Source organism: Oncorhynchus keta, chromosome 16, assembly GCF_023373465.1.
Source record: "Oncorhynchus keta strain PuntledgeMale-10-30-2019 chromosome 16, Oket_V2, whole genome shotgun sequence".
Lineage (NCBI taxonomy): Eukaryota > Metazoa > Chordata > Actinopteri > Salmoniformes > Salmonidae > Oncorhynchus > Oncorhynchus keta.
In genome coordinates, this window is record NC_068436.1 from 4,938,036 (window position 1) to 4,953,550 (window position 15,515).

A 15,515-nucleotide genomic window follows, 5' to 3' on the forward strand; every position below is an offset into this window, starting at 1 on the left:
GTCCACTGGACTGCCACTCTTTTTGCTTTTTCCTCTCAGTTTAGACAGGGCACCGGTAATGTGACATTTCACCAAACCCCCATTTAGTGAGTTAAATTTCAAGGCTTTCTCCTACTGAATTTTTGTATTTGCAAAGATCAGAACCTTCCCACAAACTGTCGGTTTGGCCTCCTTAATCACCCCACTCAGAATGGCAGATTCTTTACCTTGTCAGCTCGGGGATTCGATCCAGAAACCTTTCGGTTACTGGCCCAACGCTCTAACCACTTTTAGTCACGTAGCAGACCCTCTTATCCACAGTGACTTACAGTAGTGAGTGCATACATTTTCATAATATATATATATATATTTTTTAATCATACTGTTCCCCCATGGGAATCAAACCCACAACCCTGGCATTGCAAGCACCATGCTCTACCAACTGAGCTCCACAGGACCAAAAAGGTTCTTCACTTGTCCCCATAGCATAAACATTTTCTTGCTCCAGGTAGACCCATTTTTGGTTCCAGGTAGAACTTTTTGGGGTTTCATGTAGAACCCTCTGTGTAAAGGGTTCTACATGGAAATAAAAGGGTTCTACTTGCAAGCAAGAAAAGGATCTTCAATAACCCTTTCAGGTTTTAGATGGCACCTTAGTGTAGTTCACTATTCCTAACATAAGTTCACTAGATGGATGACCTAAGAAGTAGGTGTTACTTGTTGTTTCTACAAACAACATTACATCCATAGTGTTTCTACGATCAATTCAAAGCCTTTGCCCTGTCACATGACTATATGTTAAGACAATACAATAAACAGAGGGAGTAGACAGATGGGAGTGGATAAACTGTTCATTCTCTCCTACAGAGCAGAACACAAAATACGGTGTGACATGCTAGATGGTCATGAAATCTATAGGAATATCAGTGCATTCCAAAGCCACAGAGGTTTGACGTCGCAACACCTGGAAATGTATGTTACAACGACTTGAAATTGAAGAAGAATGGTGTGTTCAGGTAGAAATGAATTTCACCATATAGCAACTGCCTTTGATTGAAGCATGTTGTATCTTCTGTACTTCACCATCCTTTTCCTCCTCTCCTCCCCTTGGCTTAATGTTATTTACAAAGACATGTTTTGTCAATATTCTATTGATTGACTTAGTGAGTTATTTGAATTTTTATTAAAAAAAAGAGGCTGAACTTCCTACTGTAGAATAAGAATAATTCTTATGGAGGTTTAATCAGCATTTACTTGAGCATTCATCCAAGCAGGATCAGTCAAGGCTAGATGTATTTTTCTGCAATATCTTTCATTGTGTACTTTTTTAAATGTCCCTTCACAGGGTACAGTAGCAGTAGTACAATTTAATGACACTGTCACAAGTGCTGAACTGAAGGTGCAAAGTTCAGCATCACATGTGATCTACAGTTGAAGTCGGACGTTTTACATACACTTAGGTTGGAGTCATTAAAACTAGTTTCTCAACCGCTCCACAAATGTCTTGTTAACAAACTATAGATTTGGCACGTCGGTTTGGACATTTACTCTGTGCATGACAGATGTCTTTTTCCAACAATTGTTTACAGACATATTATTTAACTTATAATTCACTGCATCACAATTCCAGTGGGTCAGAAGTTTACATACACTAAGTTGACTGTGCCTTTAAACAGCTTGGAAAATTCCAGAAAATGATTTCATGGCTTTAGAAGCTTCTCATAGGCTAATTGACGTCATTTGAGTCAATTGGAGGTGTACCTGTGGATGTATTTCAAGGCCTACATTGAAACTCAGTGCCTCTTTGCTTGACGTCAATGGAAAATCAAAATAAATCAGCCAAGACCTCAGACAAAATATTGTAGACCTCCACAAGTCTGGTTCATCCTTGGGAGCATTTTCCAAATGCCTGAAGGTACCACGTTCATCTGCACAAACAATAGTATGCAAGTATAAACACCATGGGACCATGCAGCCGTCATACCACTCTGGAAGGAGACACGTTCTGTCTCCAAGAGATGATTGTGCTTTGGTGGTTAAAGTGCAATTAACCCCAGAACAACAGCAAAGGACTTTGTGAAGATGCTGGAGGATACAGGTACAAAAGTATCTATATCCACAGTAAAACGAGTCCTATAGCGACATAACTTCAAAGGTCGCTCAGCAAGGAAGAAGCCACTGCTCCAAAACCGTCATAAAAAAACAGACTACGGTTTGCAACTGCACATGGGGACAAAGATTGTACTTTTTGGAGAAATGTCCTCTGGTCTGATGAAACAAAAATAGAACTGTTTGGCCATAATGACTATCGTTATGTTTGGAGGAAAAAGGGGAGGCTTGCAAGCCGATGAACACCATCCCAACCGTGAAGCACTGGGGTGGCAGCATCATGTTGTGGGAGTGCTTTGCTGCGGGAGGGACTGATGCACTTCACAAAATAGATGGCATCATGAGGGAGGAGAATTATGTGGATATATTGAAGCAACTTCTCAAGACATCAGTCAGGAAGTTAAAGCTTGGTCGCAAATGGATCTTCCAAATGGACAATGACCCCAAGCAAAATGGCTTAAGGACAACAAAGTCAAGGTATTGGAGTGGCCATCAGAATGCCCTGACCTCAAATCCTATACATAATTTGTTGGCAGAACTGGAAAAGCGTGTGCGAGCAAGGAGGCCCACAAACCTGACTCAGTTACACCAGCTCCGTCAGGAGGAATGGGCCGAAATTCATCCAACTTATTGTGGGAAGCTTGTGGAAGGCTACCTGAAACGTTTGACCCAAGTTAAACAATTTAAAGGCAATGCTGCCAAATACTAATTGAGTGTATGTAAACTTCTGACCCACTGGGAATGTGATGAAAGAAATAAAAGCTGAAATAGATCATTTTCTCTACTATTATTCTGACATTGTCACGATCATCGTATGGAATGGACCAAGGCGCAGCGTGGTATGCGTACATTCTCTTTTAATGAATGAACACTGAAAAAATAAAAATAAATCAACAAATCAACCGTTAAGCTATACAAATAGTGCTGACAGGCAACTAAACATAGACAAGATCCCACACCAGAAAGTGTGAAAAAGGCCTGCCTAAATATGATCCCCAATCATCGGCAACGATAAACAGCTGTCTGTGATTGGGAACCATATCAGGCCAACATAGACATACAAAAAGCCTAGACATACAAAAAACTAGAGTACCCACCCTAGTCACACCCTGACCTAACCAAAATATGTAGAAAACAGAAATATCTAAAGTCAGGGCGTGACAGACATTTCACATTCTTTTAAATAAGGTGGTGATCCTAACTGACCTAAAACAGGGAATATATACGAGGATTAAATGTCAGGAATTGTAAAAAAAAAAAACGGAGTTTAAATGTATTTAGCTAAGGTGAATGTAAACTTCCGACTTCAACTGTACGGTATTAACGGTATGTTAATTGTTGTCTTTGCTGCACATTGGCTGGATGAATATGATGTTTTGACTGAACCAACCGTTTTCATTTTGAGACACAATGTGGATAGGAATGTATCCCCAATTTACCAGTCACGTACTTTCAATGTGCAACAAATCAAATCAAATTGTAATGGTCACATACACATATTTAGCATATGTCGTTGTGGGTGTAGCGAAATGCTTGTGTTCCTAGCTCCAACAGTGCAGTAGTATCTAAAAATTCACAACAATATACGGTACCAGTCAAAAGTTTGGGCAGGTTTCTCTTTGTTTTTTTTCTCAATTTTCTACATTGTATAATAATAGTGAATACATAAACACTATGAAATAACACATATGGATTCATGTAGTAACCAAAAAAGTGTTAAACAAATCAAATATATATTTGAGATTCTTCAAAGTAGCCTCCCTTTGCCTTGATGACAGTTTTGCACAATCTTGGCATTCTCTCAGCCAGCTTCATGAGATAGTCACCTGGAATGCATTTAAATTAACATGTGTGCCTTGTTAAAAGTTAATTTGTGGAATTGTGATATGCAGAATATAGCCCTATTTGGTAAAAGAACATGTCCATATTATGGAAAGAACAGGAACATTTCAATGGAACATTTCAAGAACTTTGAAGTGCAGTCACAAAAACTATGATGAAACTGGCAGGGGTTAAGTTCATTAGAGTTACCAGCCTCAGAAATTGCAGCCCAAATAAATGCTTCAGAGTTCAAGTAACAAACACATCTCAACATCAACTGTTCAGAGGAGACTGCGTGAATCAGGCCTTCGTGGTCGAATTGCTCCAAAGAAACCACTACTAAAGTACACCAATAAGAAGAAGAGACATGCTTGGGCCTAGAAACAGGAGCAATGGACATAAGATTGGTGGAAATCTGTAATTTGGTCTGATGAGTCCAAATTTGAGATTTCTGGTTCCAACCACTGTGTCTTTGTGAGATGCAGAGTGGGTGAATGGATGAACTCTGCATGTTTGGTTCCCACTGTGAAGCATGGAGGAGGAGGTGTGATGGTGTGGGGGAGCTTTGCTGGTGGCACTGTCAGTGATTTATTTCAAATTCAAGACACACTTAACCAGCATGGCTACCACAGCATTCTGCAGCGATTCACCATCCCACCTGGTTTGCGCTTACTGGGATTATTATTTGTTTTTTAACAGGACAATGACCTAACACACCTCCAGGCTGTGTAAGGGCTATTTTACCAAGAAGGAGAGTGATGAGTGCTTCATCAGATTACCTGGCCTCCACAATCACCCGACCTCAACCCAATTGAGATGGTTTGGGATGAGTTGGACCGCAGAGTGAAGGAAAAGCAGTAAACAAGTTCTCAACATATGTGGGAACTCCTTCAAGACTGTTGGAAAAGCATTCCAGGTGAAGCTGGTTGAGAACATTCTGAGTGTGCAAAGCTGTCATCAAGGCAAATGCTGGCTACTTGTAAGAATATAAAAATGCATATTTTGATTTGTTTAACACATTTTTTGGTTACTACATGATTCAATATGTGTTATTTCATAGTTTTTATGTATTCACTATTATGATACAATGTAGAAAATAGTAAAAATAAAGAAAAACTCTGGAATAAGTAGGTGTGTCCAAACTTTTGACTGGTACTTTATATAAAAGTAAAATAATATTTAAAATATAAATTGAGCAATGTGGCATTGACTAAAATACAGAAGAATAGAATAGAATAGAGTATATACATATGAGATGAGTAAAGCAGTATGTAAACATTATTTAAACATTGTTAAAGTGACTAGTTTTCCATTATTAAAGTGGCCAGTGATTTCAAGTCTATGGATATATAGGGCAGCAGCCTCTAAGGTGCAGGGTTATGTAACCGGATGGAAGCCGGCTAGTGATGGCTATTTAACAGTCTGATGGCTTTGAGATAGAAGCTGTTTTTCAGTCTCTCTGTCCCAGCTTTGATGCACCTGTCCTGACCTCGCCTTCTGGATGATAGGGGGGTGAACAGGCCGTGGCTCAGGTGGTTGATGTCCTTGATTTATCTTTTATCTGGTGCTTTTATCTGGTGCTGTAGGTGTCCTGGAGGGCAGGTAGTTTGCCCCTGTTTTGTTGACGTTGAGTGAGAGGTTATTTTCCTGGCACCACTCTCCCAGGGCCCTCGCCTCCTCCCTGTAGTCTCATCATAATCAGGCCTATTACTGTTGTGTCATCTGCAAACTTGATGATTGAGTTGGAGGCGAGCATGGCCATGCAGTCATGGGTGAAAAAAAGAGTACAGGAGAGGGCTGAGCACCCACCCTTGTGAGACACCTGTGTTGAGCATCAGCAAAGTTTTGTTTCCAACCTTCACCATCTGGGGGGCGGCCCGTCAGGAAAGCCAGGATGCAGTTGCACAGGGCGGGGTTCAGACCCAGGGCCCCGAGCTTAATGATGAGGTTGGAGAGTACTGTGGTGTTGAATTCTGAGCTATAGTCAATGAACATCATTCTTACATAGGTATTCCTCTTGTCCAGATGGGATAGGGCACTGTGCAGTGCGATGCCAATTGAATCGTCTGTAGATCTATTGGGGAGGTAAGCAAATTGAAGTGGTTCTAGGGTGTCCGGTAAGGTTGAGGTGATATGATCCTTAACTATCCTCTCAAAGCACTTCATGATGACAGAAGTGAGTGCATAGGGGCAATAGTTATTTAGTTCAGTTACCTTTGCTTTCTTGGGTACAGGAACAATGGTGGCCCTCTTGAAGCAAGTGGGGACAGCAGACTGGGATAGGGAGAGATTGAATATGTCGGTAAACTCTCCAGCAAGTTGGTCTGCGCATGCTCTGAGGACGCAGCTAGGGATGCCGTCTGGGCCAGCAGATAGAAATTGCAGATAGAAATTCCATGAATAGAGAGGACATGATTTCTTACTCCACTCCTTACTCCAGCATACCCTGTTATGATTATAATGTCATCACACTGATCTTCAACACAGGTTTGTCTTTGAGGGTGATGATACTGGCAGCTCTCACCGTTCCCATCATAGTCCAAAGTCCTGGTGAGCATATGCTATTAGTTTTCTGCAAAATATCCTATTTTTTCTACATAACTGTCTCAACTTCATAAATAGAAAAATATTATCCTTCAATTTCCTTGAGTAAGAAAATTAGTCTCTCTCTCTCTCTCGCTCACACTCTCTCTCACCCCAGAAATCTTCACCTTGTCGGTCCCACACGGTCCAATCATGACCTGGTTGAACTCCTCCGTTTCTTTATCTTGTGAACTTTCACCTCTCTTCAATGCGGAGCCATTGGAGGTGCGCTGGTACAGGGCCAAAGACTTTGACTCAACTGCCTTGTTGTACAAAGATCACAAGATCCACGAGGCCCCTGTGGACCCCCGGTACAAGGGCAGGGTGTCTCTAACTGGGGGGCTGGAGAGAGGGAATGTGTCCCTGACACTGGAGAGGGTCACACTGGCAGATGTGTGCTATGTTAGCAGTGAACAGTGGTATGAAAAAGCCATTGTACTCCTCACAGTGAATGGTAAGTAATTGGGGACAGTCCTACTTAATGGATAGTTCACCCAAATTACAGATTGGTTTCCTTCACTTGCATTGGTTAATAGGCCATAATTGCTAAAGAGTTTGCATTTGGTGACAGTGGCCAGGTATACAAAACCAAAGCATGGATTGCTGTCTTAGCTTGTCCATAGACAGATTTCAGGGTAAGGAAACCAATGTGTAATTTTGTAATTTGGGTGAACTACCACTTCAACACGGGATGACATTTTTGATCTGTCCACAAAACTAAAACTTTCCCCAAAATACTGTAATACCAGGGTTTGGGTCAATTCCAAATCATTTCCAGAAAGTAAACCAAATTCCAATTCCACATTTTCCTAATTGAAAATCATTGGAGAGAATAGGAATGTCACTGTACTTCCTGAATTGACTGAAATGCCAATGCAATTCACTCAACCCTGCGTAATAATCACAATATTGTAGCAGAAATGATCTTGTATCTTTTTTTAAAATGATAATTCACAGGAAAATGTGATGCATGAGATACAGTAGTCTATTCCAATAATCTATGATCATAGCTTGTCCTCACCCTCCCCTTTTATCTGTCCATTAGTAACAGGTAGTGAACCAGTTCTCTCTGTAGCTGAAGCAAGAGGAGGAGGAGGTCAGGTGAACGTCACCTGTTCATCAGAGGGATGGTCACCACAACCTAAACTCACCTGGAGAAACAAAGAGGGGACAGAGATCTGATATGAACAAGTACTCAACACCACTGGTAATTACTTGTAGAATCACTACACATGCCAAATCAGTCTGAAGAAGGCTATCTACAATTGTGTGTGTGTGTGTGTGTGTGTGTGTGTGTGTGTGTGTGTGTGTGTGTGTGTGTGTGTGTGTGTGTGTGTGTGTGTGTGTGTGTGTGTGTGTGTGTGTGTGTGTGTGTGTGTGTGTGTGTGTGTGTGTGTGTGTGTGTGTGTGTGTGTGTGTGTGTGTGTGTGTGTGTGTGTGTGTGTGTGTGTGTGTGTGTGTTGGGGGGGGTGGGTGCCTGTATCTGATCAGGTGTATCTTTCCCATATAATAAATGGCTGTGGGTATACCTGCCTCTCCTTCTGTTTCAGATCCTCAGGGCTTGGTGAGTGTCAGTAGCTGGCTGCTGTATTCTCCATCAGACTCAGATTGGCTCTCCTGTACAGTCTCTCTGTCTGGGGAGAGGAGAGAGAGCAGAGTCATGCCAAGAGCTCCAATGGAAGGTGAATGTCTCAGAAAAGGTTATCAATACCTTAACATTTAATATCTCAATATTGAACTCTTTCAGTCGGTTCACTCAATGTAGCACCTTATGTAAATTCAAGTTCAAATGTACTTTTACCTTGGCTGGCTGACGGAGTCGGTGCTTTTTCAGATTAACTTGTACCAACATGGCAGTATGCAAATCAAAATGTATGAAATGATAAAGGGTAAGACAGACAAGGGTTAAACAATGAAAATCTGTGTTTAATGAAAGAAGTACAACATTTCAACTCTACAGGGGTCTTCGTCAGGACAGGTATAACACCGTTGCAATAGGGTTTCTGAAGTTATTATTACAAATACTGCTCAGATAGTCTGTTTTTTGGACTTCTTCCTAATGTAATCCTTCCCACTTGAACACTTAAAATATTAAAGCTGATATACACCCTAAATTATTTATTTTTTTAAGTACAAACGTTTTCACCCCCTCAGATATTACAGTGTATTTTTTGTACATGGTAACAATTACAAATGTTTATTTGTATTACTTTTTTCTTTTTTTTTTTTACAATTAAATCAAATGTAATTCAATGTTGAGTAAAAAGTATAAGGGTGTAAATACTTATGCAAGGCGCTGAATGTTCTCTTAAATTTGAAGTGGTTTATCCATCCTTTCTACAGGACATTGGAGCCTTGGTGCCTTCATGACATTACTGTTCAACAATCTACTAGTAATCTTCACTCTAATTGGACTCTTCGTCTGGAACAAAAAAACAAGATGGTATTATTTCATTCCATGGCAGACTTCAACTTCAAAACCATGCCATTGAGCTACACAATCTCTGTCATCAGGTTGATTTGGGCATGAAATTGAAAGAATTTAGCTAACTTTAGCCACCACTAGCTAACAAACAAGTGCAATGTACTTTAAAAAAAAAGTCTAATGATCTTATATTAACATCAAAACAATATAGTTGATTTCAGTTGATTTGGCCATTAAAAAATATTTCACAATTGCCCTTTCACATCCATTGATTGTTAGCTAGCGGTGGATAAAGTTAGCTGAATTTTGTAGTGGCTGTTTACCGAAAACTGAACTATGGATTACAGTTTCTCCAGGCACACAGACAATTTTCAGGTTGATGAACCATCTCACGTCAAGCTGGAAAATCCAGAGCTTCCCCAATGCCAATATTCAAAATTAGGGACTAGGCCTGGGCATATTTCCGAGTACACGTGTAAGGAGACATGTTGTACTCCCAATATTTAACGGTGTGCACAACTGATTTGTTTAAATTAATTCAAGTCATGAAAATTCCAGCTGTGATACTAATTAGTGATCGGAGAACTCAAAAACATAAAGTGTGAATGATAGTATTTGCGCTTGGCATTTAGGCTCTGCTTTTCAGGGTGCTTTCATCCACAAGTGTTGCATTTGAACCTTTCAAATACTATTGTAGGGACCAAGCATTCACTACCCATCTCTATTGTTATTCTTTTGGTTTTATTTGACAGTATCTCCTTTTTCCCCTTCTCACAGGGTTCATCAGGTTGTCAACGTCAGAGAAAAATGGCAATGCAGAGGGTACTGTGTGTTGTCTATCCGTGTAATGGTGGTTATGTCTAACGCTGGAAACATGAGCACACTGTTTTATTACGTACAATATCTTGATATTCGCGTGTCATTGGATTTCAGGTGAAACCGAGTCTAATGAGAGGCCAGCAGGTATGAATTCATTATTCCTCCAAGTCTATTTGTTGTATTTCTACACATCATAATAACAGAACTTTCAAACCTTTTTATGTTTGTTGACGGTCACCATTAATTAGAAGAGGCAAATCTTCTTGAAGGTAAGTAGAGTTGAAATGCATTCATATTAAACCTTGAACGGGGACAGCAGGGTAGCCTCGTGGTTAGAGCTTTGGGCTAGTAACCGAAAGGTTGCAAGTTCAAATCTCCGAGCTGACAAGGTACAAACTTGTCATTCTGCCCCTGAACAAGGCAGTTAACCCACTGTTCCTAGGCTGTCATTGAAAATAAGAATTTGTTCTTAACTGACTAGTAAAATAAAAGAAATACTACATTTGCCAGTAAATACATTTTATTAATCATCTGTTTCATTTTGGATGGAAGGTGTAAAGAAAACTGATATGGAAAAAGCAACACAGACAGAATTTTTCCTGAAAGGTAATTTTTTTTTTTTTTACAATGTGTTTTTCTCTCTTCTTTTGAAAATGTATTAATCAAACATACATGCAAAATCATTCACAGTTTTTTAGTAGTATTAATTGAACAACACTCAGGAATAAAATAATGGTACATCCCAATAAAGTCCAAAATATGTTTCACTCTGGGCAGAAAGTGCTACGCAAACTGCACTGAGAGAATCATTCCCAAAAGGTAAATGGAAAATCTTTACAAACCTTAAATGAATGAATGTAGTATTATTTATATACTGATAATGATGCAATATTGTGATGATGTTGATGTTAATTGTATTTATTTAGCAGAAACTCTTATCCAGAGCGACTTACAATTAGTGCATTCACCTTAATTAAGATAGCTAGGTGAGACAACAACATAGTACAATCATATCAAGTCCATTTTCCCTCAAAGTATTCATTAGCTAAATCAGAGGTATTCGGAAATAGCAAGTCTTTCACCTTATATACACAGTCATTCAGGTTTGTTTCTTTGTTACTTTGGTTTTAGAAGTGGGGAGACATAAATACTAATTCCTTTATTCCACATTTTGTTGTGTTACAGCATGAATTTAAAATGGATTACATATATGTTTTTCTTACCCATCTACACACATTACCCCATTATGACAAAGTGAAAACCTGTTTTCAAATGTCTTTGCAAATGTATTGAAAATGAAATACAAAAATATGTAATTTAGTACATACACTACATGATCAAAAGTATGTGGACACCAACTCGTCAAACACCTCAATCCAAACACAAGGGCATTCAAATGGAGTTGGTCACCCCTTTGCTGCTATAACAGCCTCCACTCTTCTGGGAAGGCTTTCCACTAGATATTGGAACATTGCTGTGGCTGCCTATTTCCTTTTAGCAACATTTGTGAGGTCGGGCACTGATGTTGGACAATTAGGCCTTGCTCGCATTCGGAATTCCAATTAATCCCAAAGGTGTTCAATGGGGTTGAGGTCAGAGCTCTGTGCAAGCCAGTCAAGTTCTTCCACACCGATCTCGACAAACCTTTTCTGTATAGACATCGCTTTGTGAACTGGGGCATTGTCATGCTGAAACAGGAAAGAGCCTTCCCCAAACTGTTGCCACAGAATTGGAAGCACAGAATCGTCTAGAATGTCATTGTATATTGAAGCGTTTAGTTTACCCTTCACTGGATCTAAGCGGCCTAGCCCGAACCATGAAAAACAGCCACAGACCATTATTCCTCCTCCACCAAACTACAGTTGGCAATATGCATTGGGAAAGGTAGCGTTGTCATGGCATCCGCCAAACACAGATTTAGTCCGCCGGACTGCCAGATGGTGAAGCGTGATTCATCACTCCAGAAAATTAATTTCCACAGCTCCAGAGTCCAATTGGCTGTGAGCTTTACACCACTCCAGCCGACGCTTGGCATTGCGCGTGGTGATCTTAGCCTTCATTTCATGAAGCTCCCGACAAACAGTTCTTGTCCTGATGTTGCTTCCAGAGGCAGCTTGGAAACTCAGTAGTGAGTGTTGCAGCCGACTACAGATTTATACGCTACACGCTTCAGCACTCGGCTGTCCTTTTCTGTGAGCTTGTGTGGCCTACCACTTCGCGGCTGAGCCGGTGTTGCTCCTAGTCACTTCACAGTAACAGCACTTGCAGTTGACAAGGGCAGCTCTCGTAGGGCAGAAATTTTACAAACTGAATTGTTGGAAAGGTGGCATCCTACAACGGTGCCACGTTGAAAGTGACTGAGCTCGTCACCATGGCCATTCTACTACCAGTGTTTGTCTATGGATATTGCATGGCTGTGTGCTCGATTTTATACACCTGTCAACAACGAACGTGGCTGAAATAGCTGAATCCACTCATTTGAAGGGGTGTCTACCTACTTTTGTATATATAGTGTAAGTATTCACAGCCCTGAGTCAACACATGTTAGAATCACCTTTGGCAGCGATTACAGTTGTAAGTCTTACTGGGTAAGTCTCTAAGAGCTTTGCACATCTGGATTGTACAATATTTTCACATTACTCTCTTCAAAATTCTTCAACCTCTGTCAAATGTGTTGTTGTTCCTTGCTAGACAACCATTGTCAAGTCTTGCCATCGGTTTTCAGGCAGATTTAAGTCAAAACCACTTACTCGGCCAGTCACTGTCTTCTTGGTAAGCAACTCAAGTGTAGATTTGGCCTTGTGTTTTAGCTTATTGTCCTGCTGAAAGGTGAATTCATCTCCCAGTGTCTGGTGGAAAGCAGACTCAGGTTTTCCTCTAGGATTTTTCTTGTGCTTAGCTCCATTCTGTTTCTTTTTTTATCCTGAAAAATCCCAGTCCTTAATGATTACGACAGTCCCTATAACATGATACATCGACCACTATGCTTGAAAATGTGAAGTGGTACTCAGCAAATGTATCGGATTTGTCTCAAATCTAACACTTTGTATTCATGAAAAAAAAAGGGAATTGCTTTGTCTTATTCTTTTTGCAGTATTACTTCAGTGCATTGTTGCAAACATGATGGATGTTTTGGAATATTTTATATTGTGTACAGGTTTCACTCTGTCAATCCGGTTAGTATTGTGGAGTAACTATAATGTTGTTGCTCCATCCCCAGTTTTCTCCTATCACAGCCATTAAACTTGAACTGTTTTAAAGTCACCATGGGCCTCATGGTGACATCCATGAGCTGTTTCCTTCCTCCTCGGAAACTGAGTTAGGAAGGACGCCTGTACAGGTGAATTGGAAAGCCGCCATGTTCTTTGTGGTTGAATCTGTTTGTGAAATCCACTGCTTGACTGTGTTCTTTGTGGTTGGATCTGTTTGTGAAATCCACTGCTTGACTGTGTTCTTTGTGGTTGAATCTGTTTGTGAAATCCACTGCTTGACTGTGTTCTTTGTGGTTGAATCTGTTTGTGAAATCCACTGCTTGACTGTGTTCTTTGTGGTTGAATCTGTTTGTGAAATCCACTGCTTGACTGTGTTCTTTGTGGTTGAATCTGTTTGTGAAATCCACTGCTTGACTGTGTTCTTTGTGGTTGAATCTGTTTGTGAAATCCACTGCTTGACTGTGTTCTTTGTGGTTGAATCTGTTTGCGAAATCCACTGCTTGACTGTGTTCTTTGTGGTTGAATCTGTTTGTGAAATCCACTGCTTGACTGTGTTCTTTGTGGTTGGATCTGTTTGTGAAATCCACTGCTTGACTGTGTTCTTTGTGGTTGAATCTGTTTGTGAAATCCACTGCTTGACTGTGTTCTTTGTGGTTGAATCTGTTTGTGAAATCCACTGCTTGACTGTGTTCTTTGTGGTTGAATCTGTTTGCGAAATCCACTGCTTGACTGTGTTCTTTGTGGTTGGATCTGTTTGTGAAATCCACTGCTTGACTGTGTTCTTTGTGGTTGAATCTGTTTGCGAAATCCACTGCTTGACTGTGTTCTTTGTGGTTGGATCTGTTTGTGAAATCCACTGCTTGACTGTGTTCTTTGTGGTTGAATCTGTTTGCGAAATCCACTGCTTGACTGTGTTCTTTGTGGTTGAATCTGTTTGCGAAATCCACTGCTTGACTGAGGGACATTACAGATAATTGTGCGTGTGGGGTACAGAGATGAGGTAGTCATTCAAAAATCCATGCAACTTATGTGACTTGTTAAGCAAATGTTTACTCCTGAACTTATTCAGGCTTGCCATATAACAAAGGGGTTGAACACCCATTGACTCCAGACAGATCAGCTTTTCATTGAAAAAAATCAATTGTAAACATGTCAAAAAAAACATCATTCTACTGCGACATTATGGGGTGTTGTGTGTAAACTAGTGGCAAAACATTTCAATTGAATCTATTTGACATAGGCTGTAGCACACGTGGGAAAAGTCATGGGGTGTGAACACTTTCTGAAGGCCCTGCATATAGTGTTAGCATACTACACATAGCAGGTGTAGTAATATAACAAAATCCAATGAGTAAACCATTTATGTGAATGTATGAATTAAATCCTGTTCTCTTCTCTTTAGTGGACGTCACTTTGGACCCACTCACTCTTCGCAATTTGTGTCTTGCAGTAAAAAGACGGTTCATTGTAAAAATGAAAGAGATCAAGCTTCCACAACTCACTTTGTCCTTTAGTGAGAACAAATTCAGCTCAGGACAGATATACTGGGAAGTGGCGGTGGATTCAAAGTGTAAACAGCCATGGTATGTTGGGGTAACCACCACAGACGCAGCCCAGATTAACAAGGCTATTGTCCCCTTCAACCCTGGGAATGGGTTCTGGGTTCTTCGCTATAAAAAGGGAAACGGTTATTGTGTCTCTACAAGACCCTCCAACACAATTCTCTGGAAATGAAAACCTGGACACACTGGGAGTGTTCTTAGATTGTGACAGACAGAGTCGTTCCTTTTATGATGCTGATTCAGGAGTACATCTGTACAGTTTTGCTGACGTGTCATCTTGCTCTAACACATTCTCTGCTGTATTTAGCCCTGGATTCGACCAAGTTCCCTTCACAATTAAATGATTGTAGATGACAAAGGTGCAAACTTCCCACGATAATAATCATGTTAGACATGACTGAATAAAAAAATAGTCCGTTTAATCAAATCCAATTTTATTTGTCACGTGTCGAACACAACAGGTGTGGACTTTACCATGATTTTTTTTACTCATGAGCCCTTTGACAACAAAGCAGAGTTAAAAAGAAAACAATTCGCAAAAAAATATATATATATATTTACATAGTAAAACAACAATAATGAGACTATATACAAGGAGTACCGGAATCGAGTCAATGTGCAGGGGTACGATGGAGTTTAGGTAATTGAGGTAATACAGTATGTACATGTAGGCCAGGGTAAAAATGACTAGGCAATCAGGATAAATAAACAGAGTAGCAGCAGTATATTTGAAGAGTGTGCAGGAGTGTGTGTGTGTGGGATCAATTTGCATGTGTGTGTTTGTGTATGTGTTGGAGTGTCAGTGTAGTGTGTGCAGGTAGAGTCCAGTGAGGGTGCATAGAGCCTGTGCAAGAGAGTCCGTGCATAAAAAAAGGTGGTCAATGCAAATAGTCCGGGTAGCTATTTGATGACCTCTTTACCTTTGGCTTATATGGGGTTTAAAGCTCTCGCGATGGCCGTGAGGCCGATACGTAAAGCTTAATAAAGGCCAGTGATACTAGCAAG

The 15,515-nt window shown here is 40.3% G+C and overlaps 1 protein-coding gene across 1 annotated transcript; it reads left to right on the forward strand.

Annotated features, from left to right (window-relative positions):
* Positions 1-953: 953 nt before the first annotated feature.
* Positions 954-6,954, forward strand: LOC118395524 (butyrophilin-like protein 8). Its single transcript, XM_035789350.1, has 3 exons — positions 954-978; positions 6,379-6,459; positions 6,611-6,954. The coding sequence occupies exons 1-3, from the start codon at positions 954-956 to the stop codon at positions 6,952-6,954; spliced, it is 450 nt and encodes a 149-aa protein (XP_035645243.1).
* The last annotated feature ends 8,561 nt before the right edge of the window (positions 6,955-15,515 follow it).

What these genes read in the sequence shown, in the direction of transcription:
- LOC118395524 (XM_035789350.1), top strand. Translation starts at nt 954, where the DNA reads ATGTTACAACGACTTGAAATTGAAG. An exon ending in ACAACGACTTGAAATTGAAG is followed by an intron (nt 979 to 6,378) that starts AAGAATGGTGTG and finishes ATAATGTCATCA; the next exon opens with CACTGATCTTCAACACAGGT. An exon ending in CATCATAGTCCAAAGTCCTG is followed by an intron (nt 6,460 to 6,610) that starts GTGAGCATATGC and finishes CTCTCACCCCAG; the next exon opens with AAATCTTCACCTTGTCGGTC.